The 18235-nt window shown below is 47.2% G+C and overlaps 1 protein-coding gene across 5 annotated transcripts in view; it reads right to left on the reverse strand.

The window, feature by feature from the left end:
• The window catches only part of LOC139552833 (spartin-like), a 28012-nt gene that overhangs the window by 9219 nt on the left and 558 nt on the right, over window positions 1–18235 (reverse strand). For all 5 annotated transcript variants that reach the window (XR_011670542.1, XR_011670543.1, XR_011670544.1 and 2 more), the window contains exons 2-3: window positions 16449–17336; window positions 9660–9854 (exon numbers count right to left, since the gene is read on the reverse strand). Coding sequence is in view for 2 of the 5 variants with exons in the window: in XM_071364902.1 (XP_071221003.1) it covers window positions 9660–9854; window positions 16449–17315 (1062 nt within the window). In the remaining 3 variants the exon portion in view is untranslated. The remainder of the gene's footprint in view (window positions 1–9659; window positions 9855–16448; window positions 17337–18235) is intronic.

Consider the following 18235-nt stretch of genomic DNA (forward strand, 5'->3'; position numbering starts at 1 on the left):
CCTCCCCAGTAGAACACTGTTGTAGTTCAGTCAGTCAGCTCTAGTCCTCCCCAGTAGAACACTGTTGTAGTTCAGTCAGTCAGCTCTAGTCCTCCCCAGTAGAACACTGTTGTAGTTCAGCCAGTCAGCTCTAGTCCTCCCCAGTAGAACACTGTTGTAGTTCAGCCAGTCAGCTCTAGTCCTCCCCAGTAGAACACTGTTGTAGTTCAGTCAGCTCTAGTCCTCCCCAGTAGAACACTGTTGTAGTTCAGTCAGTCAGCTCTAGTCCTCCCCAGTAGAACACTGTTGTAGTTCAGCCAGTCAGCTCTAGTCCTCCCCAGTAGAACACTGTTGTAGTTCAGCCAGTCAGCTCTAGTCCTCCCCAGTAGAACACTGTTGTAGCTCAGTCAGTCAGCTCTAGTCCTCCCCAGTAGAACACTGTTGTAGTTCAGTCAGTCAGCTCTAGTCCTCCCCAGTAGAACACTGTTGTAGTTCAGTCAGTCAGCTCTAGTCCTCCCCAGTAGAACACTGTTGTAGTTCAGTCAGTCAGCTCTAGTCCTCCCCAGTAGAACACTGTTGTAGTTCAGTCAGTCAGCTCTAGTCCTCCCCAGTAGAACACTGTTGTAGTTCAGTCAGTCAACTCTAGTCCTCCCCAGTAGAACACTGTTGTAGTTCAGTCAGCTCTAATCCTCCCCAGTAGAACACTGTTGTAGTTCAGTCAGCTCTAGTCCTCCCCAGTAGAACACTGTTGTAGTTCAGTCAGCTCTAGTCCTCCCCAGTAGAACACTGTTGTAGTTCAGTCAGTCAGCTCTAGTCCTCCCCAGTAGCACACTGTTGTAGTTCAGCCAGTCAGCTCTAGTCCTCCCCAGTAGAACACTGTTGCAGTTCAGTCAGTCAGCTCTAGTCCTCCCCAGTAGAACACTGTTGTAGTTCAGTCAGTCAGCTCTAGTCCTCCCCAGTAGAACACTGTTGTAGTTCAGTCAGCCAGCTCTAGTCCTCCCCAGTAGAACACTGTTGTAGTTCAGTCAGTCAGCTCTAGTCCTCCCCAGTAGAACACTGTTGTAGTTCAGTCAGTCAGCTCTAGTCCTCCCCAGTAGAACACTGTTGTAATTCAGTCAGTCAGCTCTAGTCCTCCCCAGTAGAACACTGTTGTAGTTCAGCTAGCTCTAGTCCTCCCCAGTAGAACACTGTTGTAGTTCAGCCCGCTCTAGTCCTCCCCAGTAGAACACTGTTGTAGCTCAGTCAGTCAGCTCTAGTCCTCCCCAGTAGAACACTGTTGTAGTTCAGCCAGTCAGCTCTAGTCCTCTCCAGTAGAACACTGTTGTAGTTCAGTCAGTCAGCTCTAGTCCTCCCCAGTAGAACACTGTTGTAGTTCAGCCAGCTCTAGTCCTCCCCAGTAGAACACTGTTGTAGCTCAGTCAGTCAGCTCTAGTCCTCCCCAGTAGAACACTGTTGTAGTTCAGCCAGTCAGCTCTAGTCCTCCCCAGTAGAACACTGTTGTAGTTCAGTCAGCTCTAGTCCTCCCCAGTAGAACACTGTTGTAGTTCAGTCAGCTCTAGTCCTCCCCAGTAGAACACTGTTGTAGTTCAGTCAGCTCTAGTCCTCCCCAGTAGAACACTGTTGTAGTTCAGTCAGTCAGCTTTAGTCCTCCCCAGTAGAACACTGTTGTAGTTCAGTCAGTCAGCTCTAGTCCTCCCCAGTAGAACACTGTTGTAGTTCAGTCAGTCAGCTCTAGTCCTCCCCAGTAGAACACTGTTGTAGTTCAGCCAGTCAGCTCTAGTCCTCCCCAGTAGAACACTGTTGTAGTTCAGCCAGTCAGCTCTAGTCCTCCCCAGTAGAACACTGTTGTAGTTCAGCCAGCTCTAGTCCTCCCCAGTAGAACACTGTTGTAGTTCAGCCAGTCAGCTCTAGTCCTCCCCAGTAGAACACTGTTGTAGTTCAGCCAGTCAGCTCTAGTCCTCCCCAGTAGAACACTATTGTAGTTCAGTCAGCTCTAGTCCTCCCCAGTAGAACACTGTTGTAGTTCAGTCAGCTCTAGTCCTCCCCAGTAGAACACTGTTGTAGTTCAGTCAGCTCTAGTCCTCCCCAGTAGAACACTGTTGTAGTTCAGTCAGTCAGCTCTAGTCCTCCCCAGTAGAACACTGTTGTAGTTCAGTCAGTCAGCTCTAGTCCTCCCCAGTAGAACACTGTTGTAGTTCAGCCAGTCAGCTCTAGTCCTCCCCAGTAGAACACTGTTGTAGTTCAGCCAGTCAGCTCTAGTCCTCCCCAGTAGAACACTGTTGTAGCTCAGTCAGTCAGCTCTAGTCCTCCCCAGTAGAACACTGTTGTAGCTCAGTCAGTCAGCTCTAGTCCTCCCCAGTAGAACACTGTTGTAGTTCAGTCAGTCAGCTCTAGTCCTCCCCAGTAGAACACTGTTGTAGTTCAGCCAGTCAGCTCTAGTCCTCCCCAGTAGAACACTGTTGTAGTTCAGCCAGTCAGCTCTAGTCCTGCCCAGTAGAACACTGTTGTAGTTCAGCCAGTCAGCTCTAGTCCTCCCCAGTAGAACACTGTTGTAGTTCAGTCAGTCAGCTCTAGTCCTCCCCAGTAGAACACTGTTGTAGTTCAGTCAGCCAGCTCTAGTCCTCCCCAGTAGAACACTGTTGTAGTTCAGTCAGCTCTAGTCCTCCCCAGTAGAACACTGTTGTAGTTCAGTCAGTCAGCTCTAGTCCTCCCCAGTAGAACACTGTTGTAGTTCAGTCAGTCAGCTCTAGTCCTCCCCAGTAGAACACTGTTGTAGTTCAGCCAGTCAGCTCTAGTCCTCCCCAGTAGAACACTGTTGTAGTTCAGCCAGTCAGCTCTAGTCCTCCCCAGTAGAACACTGTTGTAGTTCAGTCAGCTCTAGTCCTCCCCAGTAGAACACTGTTGTAGTTCAGTCAGCTCTAGTCCTCCCCAGTAGAACACTGTTGTAGTTCAGTCAGTCAGCTCTAGTCCTCCCCAGTAGAACACTGTTGTAGTTCAGCCAGTCAGCTCTAGTCCTCCCCAGTAGAACACTGTTGTAGTTCAGCCAGTCAGCTCTAGTCCTCCCCAGTAGAACACTGCTGTAATTCAGTCAGTCAGCTCTAGTCCTCCCCAGTAGAACACTGTTGTAGTTCAGCCAGTTAGCTCTAGTCCTCCCCAGTAGAACACTGTTGTAGTTCAGTCAGTCAGCTCTAGTCCTCCCCAGTAGAACACTGTTGTAGTTCAGTCAGTCAGCTCTAGTCCTCCCCAGTCGAACACTGTTGTAATTCAGTCAGTCAGCTCTAGTCCTCCCCAGTAGAACACTGTTGTAGTTCAGCCAGTCAGCTCTAGTCCTCCCCAGTAGAACACTGTTGTAGTTCAGTCAGTCAGCTCTAGTCCTCCCCAGTAGAACACTGTTGTAGTTCAGTCAGCTCTAGTCCTCCCCAGTAGAACACTGTTGTAGTTCAGCCAGTCAGCTCTAGTCCTCCCCAGTAGAACACTGTTGTAGTTCAGTCAGCTCTAGTCCTCCCCAATAGAACACTGTTGTAGTTCAGTCAGTCAGCTCTAGTCCTCCCCAGTAGAACACTGTTGTAGTTCAGTCAGCTATAGTCCTCCCCAATAGAACACTGTTGTAGTTCAGTCAGCCAGCTCTAGTCCTCCCCAGTAGAACACTGTTGTAGTTCAGCCAGTCAGCTCTAGTCCTCCCCAGTAGAACACTGCTGTAGTTCAGTCAGTCAGCTCTAGTCCTCCCCAGTAGAACACTGCTGCAGTTCAGTCAGTCAGCTCTAGTCCTCCCCAGTAGAACACTGTTGTAGTTCAGCCAGCTCTAGTCCTCCCCAGTAGAACACTGTTGTAGCTCAGTCAGTCAGCTCTAGTCCTCCCCAGTAGAACACTGTTGTAGTTCAGTCAGTCAGCTCTAGTCCTCCCCAGTAGAACACTGTTGTAGTTCAGTCAGTCAGCTCTAGTCCTCCCCAGTAGAACACTGTTGTAGTTCAGTCAGTCAGCTCTAGTCCTCCCCAGTAGAACACTGTTGTAGTTCAGTCAGTCAGCTCTAGTCCTCCCCAGTAGAACACTGTTGTAGTTCAGCCAGTCAGCTCTAGTCCTCCCCAGTAGAACACTGTTGTAGTTCAGCCAGTCAGCTCTAGTCCTCCCCAGTAGAACACTGTTGTAGCTCAGTCAGTCAGCTCTAGTCCTCCCCAGTAGAACACTGTTGTAGTTCAGTCAGTCAGCTCTAGTCCTCCCCAGTAGAACACTGTTGTAGTTCAGTCAGTCAGCTCTAGTCCTCCCCAGTAGAACACTGTTGTAGTTCAGTCAGTCAGCTCTAGTCCTCCCCAGTAGAACACTGTTGTAGTTCAGTCAGTCAGCTCTAGTCCTCCCCAGTAGAACACTGTTGTAGTTCAGTCAGTCAACTCTAGTCCTCCCCAGTAGAACACTGTTGTAGTTCAGTCAGCTCTAATCCTCCCCAGTAGAACACTGTTGTAGTTCAGTCAGCTCTAGTCCTCCCCAGTAGAACACTGTTGTAGTTCAGTCAGCTCTAGTCCTCCCCAGTAGAACACTGTTGTAGTTCAGTCAGTCAGCTCTAGTCCTCCCCAGTAGAACACTGTTGTAGTTCAGTCAGCTCTAGTCCTCCCCAGTAGAACACTGTTGTAGTTCAGTCAGCTCTAGTCCTCCCCAGTAGAACACTGCTGTAATTCAGTCAGTCAGCTCTAGTCCTCCCCAGTAGAACACTGTTGTAGTTCAGCCAGTTAGCTCTAGTCCTCCCCAGTAGAACACTGTTGTAGTTCAGTCAGTCAGCTCTAGTCCTCCCCAGTAGAACACTGTTGTAGTTCAGTCAGTCAGCTCTAGTCCTCCCCAGTCGAACACTGTTGTAATTCAGTCAGTCAGCTCTAGTCCTCCCCAGTAGAACACTGTTGTAGTTCAGCCAGTCAGCTCTAGTCCTCCCCAGTAGAACACTGTTGTAGTTCAGTCAGTCAGCTCTAGTCCTCCCCAGTAGAACACTGTTGTAGTTCAGTCAGCTCTAGTCCTCCCCAGTAGAACACTGTTGTAGTTCAGCCAGTCAGCTCTAGTCCTCCCCAGTAGAACACTGTTGTAGTTCAGTCAGCTCTAGTCCTCCCCAATAGAACACTGTTGTAGTTCAGTCAGTCAGCTCTAGTCCTCCCCAGTAGAACACTGTTGTAGTTCAGTCAGCTATAGTCCTCCCCAATAGAACACTGTTGTAGTTCAGTCAGCCAGCTCTAGTCCTCCCCAGTAGAACACTGTTGTAGTTCAGTCAGCTATAGTCCTCCCCAATAGAACACTGTTGTAGTTCAGTCAGCCAGCTCTAGTCCTCCCCAGTAGAACACTGTTGTAGTTCAGCCAGTCAGCTCTAGTCCTCCCCAGTAGAACACTGCTGTAGTTCAGTCAGTCAGCTCTAGTCCTCCCCAGTAGAACACTGCTGCAGTTCAGTCAGTCAGCTCTAGTCCTCCCCAGTAGAACACTGTTGTAGTTCAGCCAGCTCTAGTCCTCCCCAGTAGAACACTGTTGTAGCTCAGTCAGTCAGCTCTAGTCCTCCCCAGTAGAACACTGTTGTAGTTCAGTCAGTCAGCTCTAGTCCTCCCCAGTAGAACACTGTTGTAGTTCAGTCAGTCAGCTCTAGTCCTCCCCAGTAGAACACTGTTGTAGTTCAGTCAGTCAGCTCTAGTCCTCCCCAGTAGAACACTGTTGTAGTTCAGTCAGTCAGCTCTAGTCCTCCCCAGTAGAACACTGTTGTAGTTCAGCCAGTCAGCTCTAGTCCTCCCCAGTAGAACACTGTTGTAGTTCAGCCAGTCAGCTCTAGTCCTCCCCAGTAGAACACTGTTGTAGCTCAGTCAGTCAGCTCTAGTCCTCCCCAGTAGAACACTGTTGTAGTTCAGTCAGTCAGCTCTAGTCCTCCCCAGTAGAACACTGTTGTAGTTCAGTCAGTCAGCTCTAGTCCTCCCCAGTAGAACACTGTTGTAGTTCAGTCAGTCAGCTCTAGTCCTCCCCAGTAGAACACTGTTGTAGTTCAGTCAGTCAGCTCTAGTCCTCCCCAGTAGAACACTGTTGTAGTTCAGTCAGTCAACTCTAGTCCTCCCCAGTAGAACACTGTTGTAGTTCAGTCAGCTCTAATCCTCCCCAGTAGAACACTGTTGTAGTTCAGTCAGCTCTAGTCCTCCCCAGTAGAACACTGTTGTAGTTCAGTCAGCTCTAGTCCTCCCCAGTAGAACACTGTTGTAGTTCAGTCAGTCAGCTCTAGTCCTCCCCAGTAGAACACTGTTGTAGTTCAGTCAGCTCTAGTCCTCCCCAGTAGAACACTGTTGTAGTTCAGTCAGCTCTAGTCCTCCCCAGTAGAACACTGCTGTAATTCAGTCAGTCAGCTCTAGTCCTCCCCAGTAGAACACTGTTGTAGTTCAGCCAGTTAGCTCTAGTCCTCCCCAGTAGAACACTGTTGTAGTTCAGTCAGTCAGCTCTAGTCCTCCCCAGTAGAACACTGTTGTAGTTCAGTCAGTCAGCTCTAGTCCTCCCCAGTCGAACACTGTTGTAATTCAGTCAGTCAGCTCTAGTCCTCCCCAGTAGAACACTGTTGTAGTTCAGCCAGTCAGCTCTAGTCCTCCCCAGTAGAACACTGTTGTAGTTCAGTCAGTCAGCTCTAGTCCTCCCCAGTAGAACACTGTTGTAGTTCAGTCAGCTCTAGTCCTCCCCAGTAGAACACTGTTGTAGTTCAGCCAGTCAGCTCTAGTCCTCCCCAGTAGAACACTGTTGTAGTTCAGTCAGCTCTAGTCCTCCCCAATAGAACACTGTTGTAGTTCAGTCAGTCAGCTCTAGTCCTCCCCAGTAGAACACTGTTGTAGTTCAGTCAGCTATAGTCCTCCCCAATAGAACACTGTTGTAGTTCAGTCAGCCAGCTCTAGTCCTCCCCAGTAGAACACTGTTGTAGTTCAGCCAGTCAGCTCTAGTCCTCCCCAGTAGAACACTGCTGTAGTTCAGTCAGTCAGCTCTAGTCCTCCCCAGTAGAACACTGCTGCAGTTCAGTCAGTCAGCTCTAGTCCTCCCCAGTAGAACACTGTTGTAGTTCAGGCAGCTCTAGTCCTCCCCAGTAGAACACTGTTGTAGCTCAGTCAGTCAGCTCTAGTCCTCCCCAGTAGAACACTGTTGTAGTTCAGTCAGTCAGCTCTAGTCCTCCCCAATAGAACACTGTTGTAGTTCAGTCAGTCAGCTCTAGTCCTCCCCAGTAGAACACTGTTGTAGTTCAGCCAGTTAGCTCTAGTCCTCCCCAGTAGAACACTGTTGTAGTTCAGTCAGTCAGCTCTAGTCCTCCCCAGTAGAACACTGTTGTAGTTCAGTCAGTCAGCTCTAGTCCTCCCCAGTCGAACACTGTTGTAATTCAGTCAGTCAGCTCTAGTCCTCCCCAGTAGAACACTGTTGTAGTTCAGCCAGTCAGCTCTAGTCCTCCCCAGTAGAACACTGTTGTAGTTCAGTCAGTCAGCTCTAGTCCTCCCCAGTAGAACACTGTTGTAGTTCAGTCAGCTCTAGTCCTCCCCAGTAGAACACTGTTGTAGTTCAGCCAGTCAGCTCTAGTCCTCCCCAGTAGAACACTGTTGTAGTTCAGTCAGCTCTAGTCCTCCCCAATAGAACACTGTTGTAGTTCAGTCAGTCAGCTCTAGTCCTCCCCAGTAGAACACTGTTGTAGTTCAGTCAGCTATAGTCCTCCCCAATAGAACACTGTTGTAGTTCAGTCAGCCAGCTCTAGTCCTCCCCAGTAGAACACTGTTGTAGTTCAGCCAGTCAGCTCTAGTCCTCCCCAGTAGAACACTGCTGTAGTTCAGTCAGTCAGCTCTAGTCCTCCCCAGTAGAACACTGCTGCAGTTCAGTCAGTCAGCTCTAGTCCTCCCCAGTAGAACACTGTTGTAGTTCAGGCAGCTCTAGTCCTCCCCAGTAGAACACTGTTGTAGCTCAGTCAGTCAGCTCTAGTCCTCCCCAGTAGAACACTGTTGTAGTTCAGTCAGTCAGCTCTAGTCCTCCCCAGTAGAACACTGTTGTAGTTCAGTCAGTCAGCTCTAGTCCTCCCCAGTAGAACACTGTTGTAGTTCAGTCAGTCAGCTCTAGTCCTCCCCAGTAGAACACTGTTGTAGTTCAGTCAGTCAGCTCTAGTCCTCCCCAGTAGAACACTGTTGTAGTTCAGCCAGTCAGCTCTAGTCCTCCCCAGTAGAACACTGTTGTAGTTCAGTCAGCTCTAGTCCTCCCCAGTAGAACACTGTTGTAGTTCAGCCAGTCAGCTCTAGTCCTCCCCAGTAGAACACTGTTGTAGTTCAGTCAGTCAGCTCTAGTCCTCCCCAGTAGAACACTGCTGTAGTTCAGCCAGTCAGCTCTAGTCCTCCCCAGTAGAACACTGTTGTAGTTCAGCCAGTCAGCTCTAGTCCTCCCCAGTAGAACACTGCTGTAGTTCAGTCAGTCAGCTCTAGTCCTCCCCAGTAGAACACTGTTGTAGTTCAGCCAGCTCTAGTCCTCCCCAGTAGAACACTGTTGTAGCTCAGTCAGTCAGCTCTAGTCCTCCCCAGTAGAACACTGTTGTAGTTCAGTCAGTCAGCTCTAGTCCTCCCCAGTAGAACACTGTTGTAGTTCAGCCAGTCAGCTCTAGTCCTCCCCAGTAGAACACTGTTGTAGTTCAGCCAGTCAGCTCTAGTCCTCCCCAGTAGAAGACTGTTGTAGTTCAGCCAGTCAGCTCTAGTCCTCCCCAGTAGAACACTGTTGTAGTTCAGCCAGTCAGCTCTAGTCCTCCCCAGTAGAACACTGTTGTAGTTCAGTCAGCTCTAGTCCTCCCCAGTAGAACACTGTTGTAGTTCAGCCAGTCAGCTCTAGTCCTCCCCAGTAGAACACTGCTGTAGTTCAGCCAGTCAGCTCTAGTCCTCCCCAGTAGAACACTGCTGTAGTTCAGCCAGCCAGCTCTAGTCCTCCCCAGTAGAACACTGTTGTAGTTCAGCCAGTCAGCTCTAGTCCTCCCCAGTAGAACACTGTTGTAGTTCAGTCAGCTCTAGTCCTCCCCAGTAGAACACTGTTGTAGTTCAGCCAGTCAGCTCTAGTCCTCCCCAGTAGAACACTGTTGTAGTTCAGCCAGTCAGCTCTAGTCCTCCCAGTAGAACACTGTTGTAGTTCAGCCAGTCAGCTCTAGTCCTCCCCAGTAGAACACTGTTGTAGTTCAGTCAGTCAGCTCTAGTCCTCCCCAGTAGAACACTGTTGTAGTTCAGCCAGTCAGCTCTAGTCCTCCCCAGTAGAACACTGTTGTAGTTCAGCCAGTCAGCTCTAGTCCTCCCCAGTAGAACACTGTTGTAGTTCAGCCAGCTCTAGTCCTCCCCAGTAGAACACTGTTGTAGTTCAGTCAGTCAGCTCTAGTCCTCCCCAGTAGAACACTGTTGTAGTTCAGCCAGTCAGCTCTAGTCCTCCCCAGTAGAACACTGTTGTAGTTCAGTCAGCTCTAGTCCTCCCCAGTAGAACACTGTTGTAGTTCAGTCAGCTCTAGTTCTCCCCAGTAGAACACTGTTGTAGTTCAGTATGCGTTACTGTTACTGTTACTGGTGGATCAATGACAAGCTAGGAGCCGGCTGTGAGAGTGTGTTACTGTGTGTGTGTTAGTTACTTTGTGTGTGTGTGTGTATGTGTGTGTGTGTGTGTGTTACTTTGTGTGTTACTGTGTGTGTGTGTAACCTCACCTGTACCCGTAGCTCAGTGAGTTGTGAGAGGAGGTCCTGAAAGGCATGTCTGTCTGCTGCAGGCAGTTCTGAGGACAGCACAACCCCTACGTAGGACCCGGGAATCCCCGCCATGGTGTTAGGAAACATAAAGATCCCAGAGGTAGACAGCAGCACTGGGGTGTCTGGAGTCAGGGGGTACAGCCAGTCACACACCTGCAATACACACACACACACACACACACACACACACACACACACACACACACACACACACACACACACACACACACACGTTAGGCAGGAGCACTGGGGTGTCTGGAGTCAGGGGGGTACAGCCAGTCACACACCCGCAATACACACACACACATCCTCATCTGCACATCTATCACTCCAGTGTTTAATTGCTAAATTGTAATTACTTCGCCACTATGGCCTATTTATTGCCTTGCCTCCTTTGCACTCACTGTATACAGATTTTCCTATTGTGTTATTGACTGTATGTTGGTTTATCCCATGTGTAACTCTGTGTTGTTGTTTATGTCACACTGCTTTGCTTTATCTTGGCCAGGTCGCAGGTTGTAAACGAGAACTTGTTTTTAACTGGCCTACCTGGTTAAATAAAGGTGAAAATAAATACATTTAAAACACACACACACACACACACACACACACACACACATTAGGAAAGAGCACTGGGGTTACTAGGATTACAGTGTGTATGCCAGAGGTATTCAGTGTGACCCTCGTCAGGGTACAACACTGTGGCTACCAACACAACAACATGTACGACATACAGTATGTAGACTATATCACTGGTTGGCAGTTGGCATCGTCAGGGCTGGAAAACTGCTATTTGTTCGTTCAGACCCGAGCCATGGTACATTACCACAGCCAGCAACACAACAGAACAGCAGAGTCATCTGTTAACTGGCCCTATTGTACTGCTGGGACACTGAGCTACCCAGAACACAACAGGGTTCGAGTTAGACACCACAGGCCAGTCAACACACATGCCTGGGTTTAACACGTCTGACTAGGTCACATCCTAAATGGCACCCTATTCCCTACATAGGGTTAGAGAGCGTTGGACTAGTCACCGAAAGGTTGCAAGATCGAATCTCCGAGCTGACAAGGTCAAAATCTGTCGTTCTGCCCCTGAACAAGGCAGTTAACCCACTGTTCCCTGGTAGGTCATCATTGAAAATAAGAATTTGTTCTTAACTGACTTGCCTAGTTAAATAAAGATAAAATAAATAAATATAGTACACTACTTTAGACCAGAGCCCTATGGTACCCTATTCCCTATATAGTGCACTACTATAGACCAGAGACCAATGGTACCCTATTCCCTATATAGTGCACTACTATAGACCAGAGACCAATGGTACCCTATTCCCTATATAGTGCACTACTTTAGACCAGAGACCTATACAAAAGTAGGGCACTATAGGTCAGGGGTTCCCCAAAGTCGGTCCTGCCCCCCTGGTACACGTTGTGGTTTTGGTCCTCACACGACACAGCTGATTCACATAACCCACTCATCATCAAGCTTTGATTATTTGAAATCAACTGTGTGATGCTGGGACAACAAAAGGAATTAACCTGTTGAGGACAGAGGGCGCTGTTTTCACTTTGGGGGAAAATCGTGCCCAATTTAAACGGCCTCGTACTCAATTCTTGCTCGTACAATATGCATATTATTATTACTATTGGATAGAAAACACTCTCTAGTTTCTAAAACCGTTTGAATTATATCTGTGAGTAAAACAGAACTCATTTGGCACAAACTTCCTGACCAGGAAGTGGAAAGTCTGAAAACGATGCTCTGTTCTAGGGCCTGCCTATAAATAGGCATGATACGTATTAGTATACATGCACGTCATACACCTTCCCCTAGATGTCAAGAGGCAGTGAGAGAAGAAATTATGTGTTTATCTTGGTCTGAGGTAGAATAAATCCTCTTGGAATGACGTGTCACCCATTTCCTGTTAAGCGCGAGGATGGACCTGGAATTGCCTTCTGAAAAGCTGTCGTTATAGGCGACTACTATCTCCGGCTTTGATTTTATTTGATACATGTGACAATATCATCGTAAAGTATGTTTTTTCAATATAGTTTTATTAGATTATTGAAATTTTTTCGGGACGTTAGGCGTGTTGCGTTGTCTGTGTTTGTTGACGATGGAGAGCTTCGCGCCACTTGGCTAGTGTGCTTGCTAATTCAAGAGGGAAAAAGGACGTTCTAAATCCAAACAACGATTGTTCTTGACAAAGGACCTCTTGTACAACATTCTGATGGAAGCTCATCAAAAGTAGGACCCATTTTATGATGTTATTTCATATATCTGTCGAACTGTGTACTATTAGTTTTGCGCCCAGGTTTTGGGCACTGTCTCGCCATAACGTAAGCCTTATGTCGTAATGAAGTTATTTTTAGAATTCTAACACTGCGATTGCATTAAGAACTAGTGTATCTATCATTTCCTATACAACATGTATTTTTTTGTCATGTTTATAAATAGTTATTTGGTCAGAATATGTGAGAGTCAGAAAAATATCCGGACGTTCTGTGAAAAAGATGCTACGTTAGCACAATGTATAACCACTGATTTCAGCTCTAAATATGCACATTTTCGAACAAAACATAAGTGTATGTATAACCTGATGTTATAGGACTGTCATCTGATGAAGGTTAGTGAAAATTAATATCTTTTGCTGGTTTATTCGCTATCGCTAACGTGCCTATTGCTATCGCTAACGTGCCTTGATGAATGAATGCGGTAGTGTGGTAGGCTATTGTAGTAAGCTAATATAATGCTATATTGTGTTTTCGCTGTAAAACACTTTAAAAAAATCGGAAATATTGGCTGGATTCACAAGATGCTTGTCTTTCATTTGCTGTACACGATGCATTTTTCAGAAATGTTTTATGATGAGTATTTAGGTATTCCACGTTGGTCTCTATAATTACTCTGGCTGCTTCGGTGCTATTTCTGACGGTAGCTGTGATGGTAACTGCAATGTAAAACTGATTTATAGCTCAAATATGCACATTTTTCGAACAAAACATAGATTTATTGTGTAACATGTTATAAGACTGTCATCTGATGAAGTTGTTTCTTGGTTAGTTTGGTTGGTTCTTGGTTAGTTAGGTTGGCTTTGTGCATGCTACCTGTGCTGTGAAAAATGTCTGTCCTTTTTTGTATTTGGTGGTGAGCTAACATAAATATACGTGCTGTTTTCGCTGTAAAACATTTTTAAAAATCGGACATGTTGACTGGATTCACAAGATGTGTATCTTTCATTTGCTGTATTGGACTTGTTAATGTGTGAAAGTTAAATATTTCTCAAAAATATTTTTTGAATTTCGCGCTCTGCCTTTTCAGTGGAATGTGGGAGGAGTTCCGCTAGCGGAACCCCGGGGCCAGACAGGTTAAACTCCAACTGTCTGTCTGCCTGAAGGCAAGCAGGCTACTCTTGCCCCAGCTCAGTCCCAAGATCAATACACACGAACAAGATCAATACACACGAACGAAAGTTCACGATCATCTTTGATAGACAGACAACAACAAAAAAACATTGCTGACCCAGCAGTAAACTTTGGCTCTGGAATGAGTCTGTAGCGTTACAATCATGTGCTGTTATTGAGCAAATGACCAATTTTGTATTTTTCCCCCAGTCAGTCAAAGAGGCACAGTAACCAATGTAGTGTATTGACACAGGTCTCTCTGAAGTCTACTCCTTTGTCTCTTTAGACCAATCACCAGTTCCACTATCAGAGCCATCCATTCCTTTCTAAAAATTATGAGAGTCATCCCAGAGTCGTCCCAGGGTCGTCCCAGAGTCGTCCCAGAGTCGTCCCAGGGTCGTCCCAGGGTCGTCCCAGGGTCGTCCCAGGGTCGTCCCAGAGTCGTCCCAGAGTCGTCCCAGAGTCGTCCCAGAGTCGTCCCAGAGTCGTCCCAGAGTCGTCCCAGAGTCATCCCAGACAGCTCGTGGAGCTTGTTCATACGCAGAGTAATTTACGACCTCGTGGCGCCAGGGCAGGTCTGATAAGGTCTCAGCCTGGCAGATTCTTACACAACACTGGAGAGAGAGGTGGAGCCATAAATCTTGACCCTTTGTCAATCTAAATAATTAGTTTCTCTCTCCAAGAAGTGAATGTTTATGTTTATATTGATGCTGTGTTTATAGCCCTTTATAGACATGTTGTAAGTGTAATGACATTTGCCATTTATTCATGTACACATACTGTACCAGTCCAAAGAGTGGACACACCTACTCATTCAAGGGTTTTTCTTTATTTTTACTATTTTCTATATTGTAGAATAATAGTGAAGACATCAAAACTATGAAATAACACATATGGAATCATGTAGTAACCAAAGAAGTATTAAACAACTCAAAATATATTTGAGATTTGAGATTCTTCAAAGTAGCCACCCTTTGCCTTGATGACAGCTTTGCACACTCTTGGAATTCTCTCAACCAGCCTCATGAGGTTGTCACCTGGAATGCATTTCAATTAACAGGTGTGCCTTGTTAAAAGTTAATTTATGGAATTTCTTCTTAATGTATTTGAGCCAATCAATTGTGTTGTGACAAGGTAGGGGTGGTATACAGAAGATAGCCGTATTTGATAAAAGACCAAGTCCATATTATGGCAAGAACAGCTCAAATAAGCAAAGAGAAATGACAGTCCATCATTACTTTAAGACATGAAGGTCAGTCAATCCGGAAAATGTTAACTTTGAAAGTTTCTTCAAGTGCAGTCCCAAAAACCCATCAAGCGCTATGATGAAACTGGCTCTCATGAGGACCACCACAGGAAAGGAAGACCCAGAGTTACCTCAGAGGATAAGTTCATTAGAGTTACCAGCCTCAGAAATTGCAGCCTAAATAAATGCTTCACAGAGTTCAAGTAACAGACATCTCAACATCAACTGTTCAGAGGAGACTGTGTGAATCAGGCCTTCATGGTCAAATTGTTGCAAAGAAACCACTACTAAAAGACACTAACAAGAAGAAGAGACTTGCTTGGGGCAAGAAACACGAGCAATGGACATTAGACCGGTGGAAATATGTCCTTTGGTCTGATGAGTCCAGATTTTTGGTTCCAACCGCCGTGTCTTTGTGAGATGCGGTGTGGGTGAACAGATGATCTCTGCATGTGTGGTTCCCACCGTGAAGCATGGAGGAGAGGTGTGATGGTGCTTTGCTGGTAACACTGTCAGTGATTTATTTAGAATTCAAGTCACACTTAACCAGCATGCCTACCACAGCATTCTGCAGCGATACGCCATCCCATCTGGTGTGCGCTTAATGGGACTATAATTTGTTTTTCAACAGGACAAGGGCACAAAACACACCTCCAGGCTGTGTAAGGGCTATTTGACCAGGAAGGAGAGAGATGGAGTGCTGCATCAGATGACCTGGCCTCTACAATCACCCAACCTCAACCCAATTGAGATGGTTTAGCATGAGTTGGACCGCAGCCAACGAGTGCTCAGCATATGTGGGAACTCCAGGTGAGAGTGTAACACACACACACTCACAATTCCAGGTGACTTCCTCATAAAGCTGGTTGAGAGAGAGCCAAGAGTGTGCAAAGCTGTCATCAAGGCAAAGGGTGGCTACTTTGAAGAATATAACATCTATTTTGATTTGTTAAACACTTTTTTGGTTACTCCATGATTCCATATGTGTTATTTCATCGTTTTGATGTCTTCACTATTATTCTACAATGTAGAAAATAGTAAAAAATAAAGAAAAACCCTTGAATGAGTAGGTGTGTCCAAACTTTTGACTGGTAGTGTATGTTTTTACGTGGTCCTTGTAGCCGGATTTAGTGACCAACAGTTTTTTTTTTACAAGGTCCGTAATTTCTCCGGATTTAGCGACCAATAGTTTTTTACTCTGTAATTGGTTCCACGAGTGGAACCTCACCATCATCAGGACTAGAAAGACTTCTCATTCAGCAGAACCTCCCACCATCCTCCTCTCATCTGCCTAATGGAGATGAATCCATTGTGACCTCACCACTGGGAGAGAATTCTAGAATTCCATTTAGGTCTGGGAATTCTTCGTGGTCATAGCAACACCAAACAAAGAGAATATGGACGGCAGGTTGCCTAGCGGTTAGAGGGTTGGGCCAGTAACTGAAAGGTCTTGGGTTCTAATACCCAAGTAGACAAGGTGGAGAATATGTTGACGTGCCCTTGAGCAAGGCCCTTATCACTAATTTGCTCGTGGGATGCTATACTGCTATGGCTTGTAAAACAACACATGACAATAAAACTATGGTAGACCAATCCCACCTCTGTCTGTGTGTGTACGAAATGCTTGAGCAGTGGGTTGACACGGTATCGATCTACGGCATCTGCCATCCGTCTCACTAATCCTGGACTAAGAGATTTGGCTACACTCAAGTTAGTCTCACTCGTCTGGAATAAGATATGATCTGTGATGGTGATAGTTCTGAGACAAGGGGAAACAACTTCGTCTGTAAACAACAGATCTTATCTGGAGATAGAGATCTGGGGCATATTCAGTAGGGCACAACGTACCAAAACAGTTGGATGAAACTACCTCAGCTGCCACAACCACAGTCACCCTCAAACCTTTCTCTACTGTTCTTTTACAAACAGGAGTTTATTTTCAATTCATTATGCAGTTACTCTCCATGCACCTGGTAATACGATAGGTGTGTTGGAGACAATATACTATATTCTATTGGTACACACACACACAAGCCAACACCCACCCTCACACTCTCTCTCATACACACACACCCCCCCAGTTGTTTCCTTACGTGTAGGAAGACTGACACTCCTCCGTTGGCCTTGTCGTTGAGCTGGCTGCTGAACCTGACGATGCGTAGATAACCCGGGTACGACGGGGCGCTCACCTGGCCATCCGACGACACGAAAAACATCTGCACCCCCCGAGGGAGGAACAGAAGCTCCTCTCCGTCCCCCCCTACCCCTCCCTCAGGCTGTGGAGGTCCCCCAACCCTCTGCCCCCCCAGACCCCCTCCTCCGGCTGGGCTATAAGCCAGGCTGTGGTGCCCGTCGGTGGGCTGTGGGGTGTAGGCTGGGGGCTGCTCTCCTGGGAGTCCCAAGGGCAGGGCAGGGAGGATGGGCAGGGAGGGGGCCATGGTGCTGCCTGTAGCCCCGGCAGAGAGGCTGTCTGTTGGGGTAGCCCCGGGTGGCAGTGTGGGGTAGAGATGGAGGAGGGGGTTGGAGGAACCAGGCGGCTGCATAGGGTGGGGGTGGGGTGGGGTAGAGGCACTGGGCAGAGGGTGGGGTAGAGGCCCCAGGGTGGGGTAGAGGCACTGGGCAGAGAGATCCACTAGATCCACCAACGCCGGGCCTCCCTGGCCCGCCGTCCCCACCCCTGCTGTCTCCATGTTAGCTAGTCGGGTGCTGATGTTAGTCAGAGTCTCCCTCATCTTCTGCTGCAACTGCCTGGCCGTGTCCCAGGGGGCTCCCTGGTTCTGTGGCCCCCTGGTAGGGACCTCCAGGCCCAGGGTTAGGTGCTGCCGGCCCCTCCTGTACAGCTCCAGGGCCTGGGGCCCCTGTCCTGCCTGGTCAGCCGCCAGGCCCCTGGTGAGACACTCCAACGCAAGGTCATACTGGTCCCTTATCAGCAGCAACTCTGCTGGCTCTGCCAACGACATGTCTTACTGCAGGCTGGAGATCTAGACAGAGGAGAGGAGAGCGGGATGAGGAGAGGAGAAAAGGATGAGAGGAGAAACATGGGAGGGAAGAGGAGATAAAAAACAGAAGAGTTGGTGAGATGAGGGCGAAGGAGAGGAGGATGAAGAGGGGGAAATTAGAAGGGGGAGAAGAGGGGGGTAGAAGAGAGGTGAGTGGAAGAGAAGAGGGAAATCAATAAGAAGGCCAATTGTCACTATTACTATTTTGTACCTCTGTGAAACCAGCCTGGTCTCATAAACTAGACGTAGCATAGGAAAAGTAAATACGGAACACTCAAATTAGCATGATATGTTACGTTTGGTGTGGTTACACAAGACAGATGGTTACTTATTGAGGCAAAAATTAAAGTAGGGTGGTTTGTAGCGGGTAGATGGGTGGGCTTATAACGCAAATGTCTAGCAAGCCAAAGGTTGCGAGTCCAAATGTCATTACAGACAACTTTAGCAACCTTTCAACGATTTACTACTTTTTAGCTACTAACCCTTGCCCTAAACTAAACCATTTTAGTTAACCCTTCCCGAAACCCTTTAACCTAACTCCTAAACTTAACCCCTAGCCTAGCTAACGTTAGTAACATATCATACATTTTGCAAATTCATAACATATTGTACATTTTACAAATTCTGGACATTTAATACGAATTGTAATTTGTAACATATCATACGAAATGGGTGGTGGACATCCACAAATTAATACCTACTGTACCATATGAAACCTAACATATCATTCTAAATGGAATGTGTCGGGTTTTACATACAAAATAATACGAAATGTGCTGAGACCATGTTGGTGAAACCGGTTGTCAAATACACACCCAAAGAGAATGACATTAGGTGCTATTAAAAACCACACAATATTCAATCTCTAATTTGATATTAAG

Source organism: Salvelinus alpinus, chromosome 24, assembly GCF_045679555.1.
Source record: "Salvelinus alpinus chromosome 24, SLU_Salpinus.1, whole genome shotgun sequence".
Taxonomy (NCBI): Eukaryota; Metazoa; Chordata; class Actinopteri; order Salmoniformes; family Salmonidae; genus Salvelinus; species Salvelinus alpinus.